This window comes from Musca autumnalis, unplaced genomic scaffold (genome assembly GCF_047663935.1).
Source record: "Musca autumnalis isolate F117 unplaced genomic scaffold, ASM4766393v1 scaffold_3, whole genome shotgun sequence".
NCBI lineage: Eukaryota > Metazoa > Arthropoda > Insecta > Diptera > Muscidae > Musca > Musca autumnalis.
In genome coordinates, this window is record NW_027411866.1 from 262465101 (window position 1) to 262481574 (window position 16474).

Sequence of the window (16474 nt, forward strand, 5' to 3'; positions counted from 1 at the left end):
GTACCGTACACTTGCAGTGATTCAACTGTATCCGTGGATGCAAACATTTCGCTGGTATTAAACCTGTGTACTTGGAATTTCATAAATATCATTACTTTTTCCAAAACCCGAGATTTATGGGGCGTACGTACACTTATGTAACCCTGTGTTTACAAATGACAGGACAGTTGACTTCATGTATTGATTGTCAAAATCCCACAACTTGCCTGTGTGACGTAGGCGTCCAGACAACTGCGAAAACAGTTGTAAAATTATGAATGAAAATCACCGATTTCTTTTTGTTTTCCGTTCACATATTTTGTTTTGTACATATTCTTTTGTTTTCAGCACATTTGAATTATCATCTCACTTCTTTTTCACAAAAATGTCAAAAATTTGTCAACCCGGCTGTCTGTGAAAAACTGATGGACAGCTGAGACAAATGTATGCATGTGTTAGTAAATCAGAGTTGTATTTGAAGACAAACTGTCTGGTGTAAACGCCTAGTAAGACTGTGTAATTACTTCATTTCCCATACAAAATTTTGAGAACGAACAACGATTTTTGGTCATTGTTCAATTTAAATTACTCTCAGAACGACGATAAATAATGTCCCATATCTAACAAATGAGAGAATTGATCGAAATAAATTAATTATGACAGAAAAAATATAAAATTTAAAATTTTATTAAAAACCCAAATATTTTTAGAAAAACTGCAAAACATGAATGAAATGTGAACTGTTTAACGACTAGTTGCAGTTGCAGTTGCACTTCTTATCCATCGCTTCAAAGTCTCGTATAAATTTAGAAACAAAAATCAAATACCTGCCAGAAAGTCTGTATACCAAAAAGTTATTTGGCAGATCTCTCTCGTTAATTTTGAAAAAAGAAAAATTAAAAAAATGTGCTGAAAACACCAAAATTGTGAGAAATTTTGAAAACATGAATGAAAATAATATAGTTTAATATTGTCAAAAGCTTGTTTTACATCAAGAAAAACAGAAGAGCAGTATTGTTAACCTTCAAGGTAATTTCTTATCACATTTACAACCCTGTGACATTGCTCAGGTGTACCATGACTGTTACGAAAGCCAAATTGATGATCAGGTAATATGTTAATTGACTCCAGTACAGGAAGCAATCTTTTTAGGAAAAGTCTTTCATACACCTTAGATAAAATTGGTAATAGGCTGATGGGTCTATATGAGGTTATCATATACACGTATCCTTTTTTTGGCATCGCCTTGATAACACTGGAATCAATGAGATCGGCGAAGCACCTTATGTACCCAGGCCTTTAGTCGATTACAAGAAGTTACTGGACTTGTACCAATTTGTACAAATTGTTGAGTAAACGAACACACCTAATTTATCGAAAATCGATCACAAGATAAGCGATTATGCGACTTTCCCTCCAGACAAAAGTCGACTACGATTATTAGACTTTTGACTGCAAAAAGTCGATTAATTGAAAGTCGACTTACCTATCCCTATTTGAACATCTGTGGGCTTAAAAGAGGAAACGTAATAGTTGAGAAACTAAAAAGGGAAACATGAAAATTGAGAAACTTCTAATAAGAGGAAACATGAAACTGTCAGAACAAATTTCGAGTTATGTATCCCTAATTCTAAAACGGACCAATTGCAAAACATAAAAACGCAAAATAAGGGGAAGAAAAGTATATTTTTATTTAAAAAATAAAATTGTTCTCTAAGTAAGTTAATAGTAGAAGGAAAAAATGAACGGCTTGGTATAAAATAACGTCATTTAAGCACTCACACGAAGAAAGAAGCAAATAAAAAAACAATTTCCTCCATCATAATCCAGACAATAAAACACTACTCTTGATGAAAAAAATTGTGTTCTTGTCCTTTTTATACAGTGGGAAAAGTGAGATAAGTGTTTTCGATTCCAACCAAAAGGATTAATTAAATCAAAGATTCTAACAAAGGATTGTAAAAAAGTTTCGTATACATATGAATTGACGACGCAGACAACAACAGAAGCGGAACAATCAAGACAAAGAAAAAAGAAGTTCTATTTAGCGACATAAGCAGGCAGTCAGTCAATAGGTGCAATATGAATGACTGAATTGGAAGTTGCGACCAAAGCTAATTTATACGCAATAAAAGTTTGAGAACTTGAATCTCAAGCTTGCCATATTCGTTTAAAATACGGGACTGTCCGTAGGATTGTTATTATTGAGTTCTAGAACTTAATTAAGAGCCATTTTCGACAACGAATGGGCGCAAAAGCGAGTACTCCCGCAAACAGCGGTCATCAGAGCCCTCGTTCGCGGACGTTTTCGAGCAGCTCAACCGGTGCTGAGCTGCAAAGTTCATCTGTGGATCGGCAACGTGCTCGTAGTTTAAGTTCTGTTCCAGACATGCATGGTCAGAATAGCAATTCCTCTAGTGATCACAATCAACAGACCCAAGGCATTAGTGCAGCTAATAGCAATAATTATGCCAGTTCATCAACGTCACAACAAGGTCATAACAGTCATATGCAACGCCATACATTGGGAGATAATTTACGAGTAAGTCCATTATCCTTAAAGTATACAAACGTATCATAAATACATACATATATATTCAATTGCTTCCAGAACGTATCCATGGCTGGAGCAAGTTTTGTTGAGAGTATAGCTTTAGCAGCTCAATCTGCTTCAAATGGTGCCAGTAACAGTATCGGTCGAGTGTACACAGCAACATCACTTCCATCGCAGATTTGGTCCTTCAATGGTAAGTAATTCAATATTGCCCTATGCATTAAAAGCTGCATTAGAATATAAGCGAATAGAATAGAATATACTAAAAACGTTGTGTATCGCAGTCGAAACACTAATGGCCTGTTTCACTAAGACGATTCGAATACAAAATAGTTCTAACAACAACCAATCTTCTGTTTTTTGAAAAATATTTGGTTTGTTTTTGTTTTCAATCAAACAAACATTTTATTCAACAAAAGGAGTTTGGTAGTAAATAGAACGAATTTTAATTCGAATCGTCTTAGAGAAACATGCCATTTAATTTGTAGTGTCGGATCACCAAAAATCGTAGTGCAAAACGTACCGACAGTCTAAGATTTGTGAGGGTATAGTCGGCACTTTAAGAGTTTGCCTAACTTCAATCCTTCGCCATTCCGAGACAATTTGCCCAATTGCAATGAAATAAAGCTTATTTGCTTCGATATTTAGTTTGCTTTACATAAACAAATGTTGAATTATTTCTTTTAAAACTTGTGAAATTTGCGAATTTGTTAAAATAGTGCTTTTTTGCTAGTAGTCGGCACCATTTTCCAATAGTCGGCATCACATTTTCCAATAGTCTGCACCTTGTGTTTTAGTATATAAATGTTCTTTTTTATTATTTTAGATAACGAAAAGCATACTTTTACAAAAATAATACATATTTTAACAGATATTGCTTTTAAATAGTAAATAAAATAAAGATTTTGTTAACATTTGGAATTTATTTAAAATTGTTCGTTTTAGATTTGTTTTTATTTTAACATAATCTGAATTACTTGAAAGGTCAGTAGTATCTAAAGTATTAGTTCACATATACTGCTTAAATAAATTAGTTGATGCTATAGTCGGCAACTATTACCCAAATGCTGGCATGACACAAATGTACGCACTTCAAACCATGCCTAAAATCATGGTTTAATAAGAAAGGTTAGCCAAAGCTTTATGTAAATTTAAATTTTTTCATTCGAGTATTCCTAAAACTTCAAAACAATATACACAAACTGTGTATGTGTGTGTGGTGTTTGAATAATATGTCAAACACTTTTAAAAACAATCGAATTCAATGATTTTTAAAATTATTTTTGGAATATTTGTATGGAAATAATTCGTCAGGTTATCATTGAAACAAACATTTTATCATATCCACAACTTGATTATGCGGAGAAACATTGGTCATTCATTCATTTTTCGCGATTTTTATAAAATGCTCAAAATTGGTGTTGTAAACAAACCCACTTGTTGCTTAATTTTGAAGTTTTAGGAATTCAGGAAAAACAAGGTTTCTATAGATTTCTTTCATTTAAATCTACCTCTTTACTTATACCATGCCTAAAATCACTAAAAAGTCATTATTTTAATCAAACTGTTTTTAATAATTAGACCTTAAGGTATTCATTTAACATTTTTGTACAATTTTGAGCTAAAAATAACGGACAGATCGGGTGTTTTTCACCCCATGCCGACTTCTGACAAACTTTACATTTTGTTGTCCCTAAAGTCGGCATCGGCAAAAAGGCCAGAATTAAAATATCCTCTACGAACACAACAACAATTTTGTAAATGTTTTTTTAATTTTAATATAATTACAGACATTATTATGTTGACGTCTCCACTAATTTTTTCTTAAGAGACATCCATTTTCATTTGTGGTGAAAAACGCTCACTAACAAATAGTTAAATTCCGATACAATAAATGGTCTTAGCTCAATGAAATTTTACACATAGTTAGCTGAGAGTATTGTTGAAACCTTTTTGATATTATTTTCATATTTTGTAACAGTAATTTTGAGTTACAAAATACGAAAGCTGCCGACTACTGGTACATGCCGGAGATAGGAGCACTTACCCTATTTAAGCTTGATATTTTTTCATAAATACAAGCATAATAAATAAAATTCTAGATTATATGTAAAAAGTCTCCAAATTTTGAATAAGTAACGCAATTTGGCCTAGAAATAAATTTGCCAAACTATAATCGGTTCAGATTTGGATATAGATCCCATATATATTTTTGGCCGATTTCATGTATTTTTTGCACTAAACACTCTGTGTATGCCCAATTTCCATGAATTTTTAAAAGTGTGACGGAATTTGGTCTAGAAATAAGTATGCAAAATTATATTGAAATCTGTTCAGATTTGGATTTGCATATGGGAGCTATATATATTTTAGACCGATTTCATGCACCATACACAGCACTGAACGGGTAGAGAACGCTTTCTTATCTCCTTTATATGTTAATTAAAGTATTAAAAATAGTGGCATATATTATAGTTATTCCTTTATATATTATCTTAGGGTAGCGAAGCGCACCGGTTCAGCTAGTATAAGATAAACCCTTTACTGGCCAACCGGCCAGTAGCAATAGTCGGTCAGTTTTGTATTCAAACTCAAATAATTAATAACACTGCGCTACAACAAAGTTATGCAGGGATTTTGATGAACCAGTTCGGTTTTATTTATTTAAGGTTTTTTTGTAAATAACATTGGTTAATAGGTTATACAATTTTTAGTGTTTTAACTTTTTGGTTTTTTATTAATAACCTGTTTCACCAAGACGATTCGAATTCAAATTCGTTCGAAATTCGAACTACTACCAAACTTCTGATTGTGGAAAAGTTCATTTATTTGTTTTCAATTAAATAAACATTTTCTACAACAACAGAAGTTTGGCAGTAATTCGAACGAATTTAAGGTTACATCACATTAGGCAAATATTTGCTCCATCGACCGGCAGTGTGCGCTTACTGAACTGAATTTAACTAAATATAATTTCCACTAAATTTAAAATAAGTTTTGCACCTTCTCTCCACCATAATATGGAGGGTATAATTAAATTTGTTATTCCGTATATATTCTTGATCAGTGTAAAATTGTAAGTCGATATAATCAGGTCCGTCTGTCCTTCCGTCGGTTGAAATCAAGATACAGCACGCAATTTTTAAGATGTAGCTTTGTAATTTGGTATAGAAGTTTCTATTGCTCAACGTTTTGATATAGCCCCCTATAGAACAGTACCAACCGATTTTCGGTATTTTAAAGTTTTTAGCTTCATTATAACACCGAAATGGCTGAAATTTGGATTTAGTCTTCATTTGGGGTATAAAACTTTCCATATGAAATTTGTCGGTATAGGTCCACGCCTTCATATAGCCCTCATCGAACGGTACCTCCCGATTTTCGGTATTTTCAAGGTTATGGCCACAATATTCCACGGAAATGGCTAAAATTTTATCTTCATTAAGGGTATTCAACTTTCCCCTCTAAATATGTCGGTATTAGTTTACGCAACGCCTTTATATTGTTGTGTTAGTTCAACAGTAGCTAATTGGATGTTTACAAATAAGTTATCTATCAATGCTAACAAAACGAAGGCTGTGTCCTTTGGTTTTCCTGTCGATTCTGAAATAGAAGTCCGATATAATAATATACAAATTGAATTTGTTGATTGTATAAAATGCCTTGGTGTGATTGTTGATAATGCGCTGACTTTTGAAGTTCATATCAGTTCATTGGTTTCCAAAATTAACTTTATTTTAAGGAAGCTTTATAGCACCGAATTAAGTCTTTCGAATAATATTAAAAAATACATTGTAAAAGCATTGATAATGCCAATAATCATGTACAACATAGAAGTATTTTCAGGAACATTTGGTTATGTACTTAAGAAGCTTAAAATTGCCTTTAATAGAGTAGTAAGATTTGTCTATTCGCTTAAAAGATTGCAGCATGTCACTCCTTTTATTATTGGGTTTTTAGGTTGCAAATTTCGTGATTTTATTAAATTACGAATGTTACGAAAGTGCTGTCTTAAGACACGCCGTTCGGACTCGGCGATAAACATATCGCTGAGCTAATATGAATCTTAGTGCACTCATTGATATGAGAGAAGCCTTTCTTGTCCTTCTGGGATGTTTGTGGAACAATTATATATTATAAAAAATGCAAATTTTATCCACATTTTCCAACCGAAGTTGCTCTAATTTCGGAATTTGTGTAGAAAACCGTCTCGTTTACATAAAACCAATAGTACACTATTCAGTAGAAAAGGCTGATTTTCATAAAAAATTTCATTTGTCGGTTCACTCTTCAATATTGTATGACCACATCTAACAGTGGACCTGACAAATAAATAATTAATCAGAATTGCACTTCTATTTTTAGCCCATTACCAAATTTATTGCACTTTAGATCTTATCGCTCACTAATTATATAACTCCATCTTCATTGCTACACCCAATACCAAATTTAGCATCATTTTATACTTCTCGTATATCTAACACGACCTGAATAACTCAGCCCTCCGCGACCTCCATACGTTATTTCAGAATTTGTATCCATTTCAAAAACTCCTTATTTTAACACCAACACAAAATTCAAAATTCCTAATACAAAAATTCGAAATTCCAGTTATATCCCTTTATGCAACACCAAAACGATATTAAATTTAGTACTTATAATAGGTATAAGTTTCAAAAATTACACCCCTATATCCAAAACTATATCCCAACCGCGATACTCATTTACAGCTTTATATGTTCTCCCAAACGTCAAATGATATCCTTAATTTCCGAATTTAATTTCCGAATTTCACAATTTCAGCTCTATCCCTTGACAAAATAACAATTTGAACAAAATTCTGTGCCATTTAGTAATTTTCGTACACTTATGGTACGTATATATATCCACAACCACATCCATATACCCTACACAACAACGGCGACCATATACCAAGTTTAGTACCATTTAATACTTTTCGTACGAAAGTACGGATTTTAATAACTATTTCTATCCTCCACTCCAACAGTAAGCTTAATTCTATATTTCAGAATTTAAGCTCGATGCGTGCACCACATCCAAACTGTAACAAATTTAGTACCATTTTTTTATTTTATTATTATTCATACATTGTAATGCCAATAAGTCAAATAGACCCAAGGTAGCATCATCATTAATACAATAATTAAGCTTATACACATGACCAGATATTAAAATCATTCACTATTCCGTATAATTCAAATAACTTAACAAAAATCTATATAGCAAATTCAAAGTATAAAAAAAATCAAAAACCTATGAATGTTTTGGCTCCCCAGCCAATAAAAATCAAATAAATTAAAAAAGTTAAATCCCTTAGCAATATTGACAACTATACCCTCTACTGTGACAATCAAAATGTTCCTATTCAAATGAATGTGGATGACGAAGATACAATAGATAACGTTGCTTGAAAGTATGAGGCTCTATCCAATCACCTACTGCATTTAAAGTTGAATTTATAACAGGTAGTAAATACGCGGCATTAGGAGAGTGGAAAAACAGGTGGATATCATCAGCGTATATAAATGGAGAACATACATTCATATCAATAGAGACATTGACATCATTGATGTACAAGATAAAAAGCAAAGGACCAAGAACGGATCCTTGCGGAACTCCACTACTAAGAGGACGTACACTAGAAATTGATCCATTATAGTCCACGAACTGAGAGCGACCATTCAAAAAGGAGAAAATGAGCCTGCATGCCGTGGCATCAAAGAAGTATTCATTGCATAGTTTTTGAATGAGAGTAGCATAGTCTACTCTGTCAAACGCTTTAGACAAATCAAGTGAAACCAATACGCCATATTATCTACTTCTTCTTCTTTATTTGCAAATCCGTATTCGGATATTAGCGATCATACAATGTTAATTATTACAGAGTTATTTGGTTATATGTTATAAAATTAAAAATTTCTTTCAATTATAGCTAGTTCTCTGTTTCTGGCGGCGCTTAAAAGGCTTATTTCATCTTGGTGTCCTGTCCATTCCTGAATGTTTTTGATCCATGTTATTTCTCGTCTTCCTCTTGGTCGGCGTCCTTCTATTTTGGTTCTTATGATAGCTTGAAGGAGATTATATTTGCTATTTCTCATAAGGTGTCCCAAATAAACAGTTTTTCTCGCTTTTATTAATCTGATCATTTGACTTTCGATATTCATTCGTCTCAGTACTTCATTATTTGAGATGTGATCTGTCCAGGATATTTTTAAGATCCGTCGGTATATCCAAACCTCAAACGAGTGCAGTCTTCTTTCGTCTGCTGCTTTAAGCGTCCATGTTTCTGCCGAGTATAATAAAACGGACCATATGTAGCATTTAACAAATCGTTTTTTAGTTTCCATGGTTATGTCATGGCTCGTTAGTATTTTTCTATATTAAAAAAAAAGAGTTTCTTGCCATTTCAATTCGGCATTTTATTTCTTTTGATATGTCCCAGTGGTCATTAATTTGCACTCCGAGGTATTTGAATTTGGAAACTCTTTCTATTTGAGTTCCATTAATGTATAACGGAATGTTGGATTCGATATTTCTTCTACTTATATCTACAGCCTATCTAATTGTCTCAGTAAGATGCAAGAGGTGAGACACGGTACTGTGACCACGTCTAAATCCATATTGAAACGGATTTAGCAGTTTTAAATTATCAATGAAGTTTAACATCTGCTTCTTCATAAGATGTTCACAAATTTTTGAAAGTGAAGGTAGAATACATATTGGACGCAAATTGTCCACCGAGGATAAACCTTTTGCTTTGGGTATAAGAACTACTCTGGCTACCTTCCACGCTGCTGGAAAAACGGAAGTCGTAAATATTGTATTATAGAAATGAAGTAAATAATTCAATATATAGGGATATATAATTTTTATAAAAGCAATTGGCATACCATCAGTACCCAACGACTGGGATTTAATGGAATTCAAAGCATTAAAAATGTCTTCCTCAAAGACACAATCAAAGGAAAAAGAAGGATGCTCACCTAAGTAACCAGATAAATCTACCCTATCAGCAACTGGGACAGATACAGACTGAACAAATGAGTCGTTTATCTCATCAACATCAAACTGACCACCAACATTTCCTGAATGGTCACCAACTAAACCGTCAGATCGCAACCTACTCCAAACCTGAGAGGAATTCATCCCTCTAAAAAATTCAGTAAAGTACTTCCGGCGTTCACGCCGAAGAACAGATTTAGCCCGGTTTCTGTTTGCATACATGAATGCAAATTAGATATAACAGAATTCGGAAAGGCAAGTTGCTCATTGACATCGGATGTCAATGAAAATACATCATAGTTAATATTTAGTCCTTTTTACGCAATAAGTACGAATTTCCTAAACTACCTCAATCCTATACTCCAACGGTAATTCATTTCCAAATTTCAAAATTCCATCTCTATCCGTTCATTCAAAACCAAATTTAGTACTTTTTAAATACGAATTTCCAAAAATACCTCCATATCTCAATCCCACACGAATTTCCAAAACCATCTTTATATCTCAATCCTAGACTTCAACCGTAATATTAATTCCAAATTTCAGCTTTCCAGCTCTATCCCTTCACCCAAATCCAAATTTACTACCATTTAGTACTTTTCGTACACATAAGTACGAATTTACAAAGTTGTCTCCTTAAATCAATTCCACACTACAACAATAATCATACTCCAATTTTCAGGATTCTAGACCTGTCCGTTCACCCTAAACCAAATTATACCAAATTAAGTACTATTTGGTCCTTTTCGTACACTTAAGTACGAATATCCAAAACTACCTCAATCCTATAATCCGACAATAATCCTAATTCCAAATGCTAGAATTCCAGCTCTATCCGTTCTCTAAAATCCAAACTGTACCAAATTTAGAACCATTTAGAACTCTTCGGTACATTAGTATGGTAACTCAAAACCACCTCCAACCATTCACCCAAATCCAAATTGTACCAGATTTAGTACCATTTAGTACTTTTCGTACACTGCCATATCTCAATCCTACACTTTAACTGTAATCCTAATTCCAAATTTCAGGATTCTACCACCATCCATTCACCCAAATCCAAATTTCCAATACTCAAATTTTCCATGCTCCAACAATAATCACTATTCCAAATGTCACCTTTCTAGCTCTTTCCGTTCACCAGAATCCACATTGTACCAAATTTAGTAACATTTAGTATTTTTCGTACGAATTTCAAAAACCACCTCCATATCTCAATCCTAAACTTCACCAGTAATCATTATTCCAAATTGCACGTTTCCAGCTCTATCGGTTCACTCAAATCCAAATTGTACCAAAATTTAGTACCATTTAGTACTTTTCGTACACATAGGTACGATAACTCAAAACCACTTCCATACCTCCATCCTCTACTCCAACAGTAATCTTAATTCCAAATTTCAGGATTCTACCTCCATCCATTCACCCAAATCGAAATTGTACCAGATTTAGTACCATTTAGTACTTTTCGTGCACTTCCATTTCTCAATCCTACACTTCAACTGCAATCCTTATTCCGTTCACCCAAATCCAAATTGTACCAAATTTAGTAACGTTTGGTATTTTTCGTACACATAAGCACGAATTACCAAAACTACCTCAATCCTATACTCCAACAATAATCATTATTCCAAATTTCAGGATTCCACCTCTATCCATTCATCCAAATCCAAATTTACCAAATTTAGTACACAGAGAGAGCTTACATACACTTAGATAATATCTATATTTTGAAATATATTTTTGAATATGTAAACAATAATATTGTATGATCGCTTTACATCCGAATATCGGATACGCAAATAAAGAAGAAGAAGAAGTACTTTTCATACACATAAATAAGTACGAATTTCGATATCTCAATCCTACACATCAACAGTAATCCTAATTCCACATTTCAGGTTTGCATCTCTAATGTTTACTTAAATCCAAATTGTACCAAATTTAGTACCATTTGGTTCTTTTTGTACACTTAAGTACGAATTTACAAAACTACCTCCATATCTCAATCTTACACTTCAACATTTTAATTCCAAATTTCAGGTTTCCAGCTCTATCCGTACATCCAAATTCAAATTGTACCAAATTTGGTACCATTACACGTACACATAAGTACGAACTTCCAAAACCACCCTCATATCTTAATCCTACGTTTCAACATAAATCTTAATTCCAAATTTCAAGTTTCCACCCACAAATCAAAATTTTACTAAATTTAGTACCATTTAGTACTTTCGTACACATGAGTACGAATTTCCCAAACCATATCCTTTTATATACACCACTTCCCAACCTTGATTTCCATACCAAATTCTAGCTATATCCGTTCAAAATATACCATTGGTACCAACTTTGGTAACTTTTAGTACACTTAGAGGTCGAATTTCCAAAAACCCTTTGGTACATCTTTCTAACTCTCCATCAGTGACCCTCTTTCCAAATTTCAGAATTCTAGCTCTTGCCGTTTGCCTAATACAAAGGGTACCATATTTAGTACCTTATAGTACTTTTCGTACCCTTCCAGTTTGAATTTCCAAAAATCGAGCCTTATCTCACGCCTACATACGAACATCAACCTACACTCAAAATTTCAAGCTTCTAGCTTCAGCCGTTTCGTCTGGGCGATGATCTGTCAGTCACTCACTCACTTATCACTAAGCTCTTTTATATATAGATACTAGCAAATACCCGCTACTTCGTAAGCGGAAAGGGCATAAAATATATATGAACAATATTTAATGTGGAAGCGGTGAACACTGACCATTCTGTTGTATTAAAACCTATTTTAAATAACAACATTTAATCGATTTAATTCCTTTAATTCCAAAAAAAAAACATATATGTCGTATCGCACCCCTACACAGCTACCATATTTTTTATTTCGGATTTCCAAAACTACGACCTCATATCACAGACATACACCAACAGCGACTCATATAGCAAATTTCAGACTTGACTTCTGGTTTTACTCCTTCACTTACACAGCATTCCCTCCCAATACGAATTTCCAAACACTAAACTTTATCTCACCCCTTCACAACAACAATAACGCACATTCACAATTCAAGGTTCTAGCTTCAGCGGTTTCGCCAAGAACCCGAATAGGTTCGTAAAATTTTCGAAATATATCCCCATATAACGGTGCTCCATGACTTAGTGTTTCTTTAGAAATAGAACAAATCTATACTGTCCAATTTTCTTTACATTTGGACCTTGAATACTCAGAGGATATAAAAGCTTTATTTAAAAAATGACTACTTCAATCCACTTTTATTAGAAGAGGTATTTTGAAGACTTAGAGCATTTTGAAGATTTTATGCACATTTTCCAACCGAACTCCGAACTTTATCTCAAAGTTCAGAGTGATCTTCATAACAAATATTTTTCCATTTCGTATTTTGTGTCCAAATTATATAATCCAAGCTTTGTTCCTACACCCAACACCAAATTTAGTACCATTTAGTACTCACTTTAACCGTTTACACAATACCAAAATGGTTTTGGTATCAACATGTTACCAAACTTTTCGTACACATAATTAAAGGTTTCAAAGCTTACTTCCTTATACTCAACATATATCCCGACCGCAATTCACTTTTCCAGCTTTTTCAGCGTATGTTCCGCTGAAAGCAATTATATTACTATTTAATACTTTTTGTATAAATAAGTGTGAATTTTCAGAACTTCATCCCTACCTCCACTCTAAACAACAATTGCTAATCTAATACCGAATTTCAAATTTAAAAATTCCAGTTCTACCCCTTTACAAAATCACAAATTGTACAAAATTCGGTACCATATAGCAAATACAAAAAGGTACCACATTTTGTACCATTTGCCACTTATCGTACACGACTTTCCAAAAACTACTTGCATAACTCACTTCTTTCGTTCACCTAAATCCAAATTATAGCCAATGTACTTTCATTTAGCACTTTTTCATAAGTACGAATTTGCAAAGTAACCGCAACCTACACTCTAACAGTAATCTGTTCACGCAAATACAAATTGTATCGAATTTAGTACCATTTAGTACTGCTTCGTGCACATTAGTATGATTTTCTAAAGTTACCTCCATATCTCAATTCTAATTCTAACAGTAATCTTAATTCCAAGTTTCACTCACTACCATTTAGGACTTTTCGACCTTTGGTACTCCTTTCTTACTCTTTCTTACTCAAATCCAAATTGTACTATATTTAGGACTTTTCGTGCACTTTTAGTTCGAATTTCCAAAAACCTGTCTTTGTTACTCTCCATCAGTGACCCTTATTCAAAATTCCAAGATTCCTGTCCTATCCGTTCACCCAAATCCAAATTGTACTAAATTTAGTACCATTTAGTACTTTTCGTACGCTTATAGTTCGAATTTCCAAAAACCTTTCTTTGTTACTCTCCATCAGTGACCCCTTATTCCAAATTTCAGCATCCCAGCTCTATCCGTTCACCCGAATACAAATTGCACTAAATTTAGTACCATTTAGTACTTTTTGTACCCTTATAGTTCGAATTTCCAAAAACCTTTCATCGTTATTCTTCATCAGCGACTCTCATTTCAAATTTCAGGATTCCACCTCTATCCATTCACCCAAATCCAAATTGTACTAAATTTAGTACTTTTCGTGCACATACAGTTCGAATCCAAAAACTTTTCTTTGTTACTCTCCATCAGTGGCCCTCATTCAAAATTTCAGGATTCCAGCTAAATCCGTTCACCGAAATCCAAATTGTACTAAATTTAGTACTTTTCGTACCCTTATAGTTCGAATTTCCAAAAACCTTTCATCGCTTCTCTTCATCAGTGACCCTCATTCCAAATTTTAAGATTCCAGCTCTATCCGTTCACCTAAATCCAAATAGTACTAAATTGAGTACCATTTAGTACTTTTCGTACACTAATAGGTAGAATTTCCAAAAACCTTTCTTTGTTACTCTCCATTAGTAACTCCATTTCAAATTTCAGGATTCCAGCTCTATCCGTTCACCCAAATCCAAATTGTACTAAATTTAGTACCATTTAGTACCTTTCGTACCCTTATAGTTCGAATTTCCAAAAACCCTTCATCGTTATTCTTCATCAGCGACTCTCATATCAAATTTCAAGATTCCATCTCTATCCGTTTACCGAAATCCGAATTGTACTAAATTTAGTACCATATAGTACTTTTCGTACCATTATAGTTCGAATTTCCAAACACCTTTCATCGTTACTCTTCATCAGTGACCTTCATTCCAAATTTCAGGATTCCTGCTCTATCTATTCACCCAAATCTCAATTGTACTAAATTTAGTACCCTTTTGTACTTTTCGTACACTTATAGTTCGAATTTCCAAAAACCCTTTGGTACATCTTTCTAGCTCTCAATCAGTTACCCTCATTCCAAATTTCAGAATTCTAGCTCTTACCGTTTGCCTAATACAAAGGGTACCATATTTAGTACTTTTCGTACACTTCTAGGTCGAATTTCCAAAAAAACCAGCCTTATCTCACCCCTACACCCCAACAGCAACCTACACCCAAAATTTCAACTTTCTAGCTTCAGCGGTTTCGTCTGGGCGCTGATGAATCAGTCAGTCAATCAGGCAGTCAGTCAGTCAGTCAGTCACTCACCTCACTACTCTTTTATATATGTAGATTAAATTGAACATTATACTGTAGTATACAGCCTTAAGGTCGAAAGACTGGGCGTATGAAAATTGAAAATAAATAAATACAGTTGTGTTCAAAATAATAGGAGTGCCCATACACAAAAGGGAATGGTCCAAAAAACTTGTTTAAACTTCTCCATTTTGGCTTATTTTGTATTTGGTTAACATTGTTGACATTCCAACTGTTATTTCATTAACAGAAATGTGGCAATTTGTATTTAATTATTTACTGTTTATACCAACATTATAAATCGTCTTAAAATTTTTTGTTCAAAAAAATAGGAGTGTGGAAGAAAAAGGACAATAAAAATATTTTTAGTTGAATTTAAGACCAAAACTGTAAATATTTTATTTTTTATTTTTGCCTTATTAAGGCGAAGGCCATTTATAGTGATATTTAATTAATTCTCTTTCGAGTTGAGCTGTTAGGCCTTTAGAGATACATTGAAAAATTAGGAGTCTACCGAAGTCCCACGCATCCAACCATTACACTACGTTTCACGGGTGGTAAATCCGATCTTCAGGTGTATTAGGATGTTGTTTTTGTGGCAGACGAAGGCAAAGCTTGGTAACTGGTATATATATCGAACTTCATTAGATAAATGTATATGCGAAATTATGTCAGTTAATTGAAACTCCAAACTTTTCCTATAGTCCTGCTTTGGTAATCCCATTTTTCAATGTTCACAAATACTATGGTAAGTTTTATTCCTACATCATTAGTAATTGCTCTTCTATATCAGAAGATTTTATTTTTTGATCATCAATTATTGTCTACTAAAGTTTTGACAAGTTGATGGTGGCTTAGAACGCTAAGACGCCGGCAACCTTGACACTCAGTTGTCGGAGACCCAGGTTCGAATCCCAGCCTGGCTCATGCTGAAATTATTTTTTATTTTTGCCTTATTAAGGCGAAGGCCATTTATAGTGATATTTAATTAATTCTCTTTCGAGTTGAGCTGTTAGGCCTTTAGAGATACATTGAAAAATTAGGTAGACTCCTAATTTTTCAATGTATCTCTAAAGGCCTAACAGCTCAACTCGAAAGAGAATTAATGTAAATATTTTAGTTGATAGTACTAAATACAATATATTTGAATTTTTTTTTGAAAACAAAAGTTCTTTGGTAGTATCCAAAAACAGGCTATTGTCCTTGTGGCGACTTTTCCAATAAATTAAGCTCTTATTGGGGAATTCAGTAGATTTTATAAACAAATCCTTTATTGATTAGAGTTGTTTAACACTCTGTTACCTCAAACAAAATTGGTG

At 33.5% G+C, this 16474-nt stretch overlaps 1 protein-coding gene across 2 annotated transcripts in view; it reads left to right on the forward strand.

Moving 5' to 3' along the window:
- Positions 1 to 1477: 1477 nt before the first annotated feature.
- LOC141399504 (uncharacterized) overlaps positions 1478 to 16474 on the forward strand; it is a 38983-nt gene continuing 23986 nt past the window's right edge. Inside the window, exons 1-3 of one of the 2 annotated variants that reach the window (XM_073978405.1) lie at positions 1576 to 1696; positions 1865 to 2521; positions 2591 to 2726. In XM_073978405.1, the coding sequence (XP_073834506.1) occupies positions 2225 to 2521; positions 2591 to 2726 (433 nt within the window). In that variant the 5' untranslated portion in view covers positions 1576 to 1696; positions 1865 to 2224. Of the gene's footprint in view, positions 2522 to 2590; positions 2727 to 16474 lie in introns of both variants that reach the window. The other variant, XM_073978403.1, reaches the window with a different exon arrangement.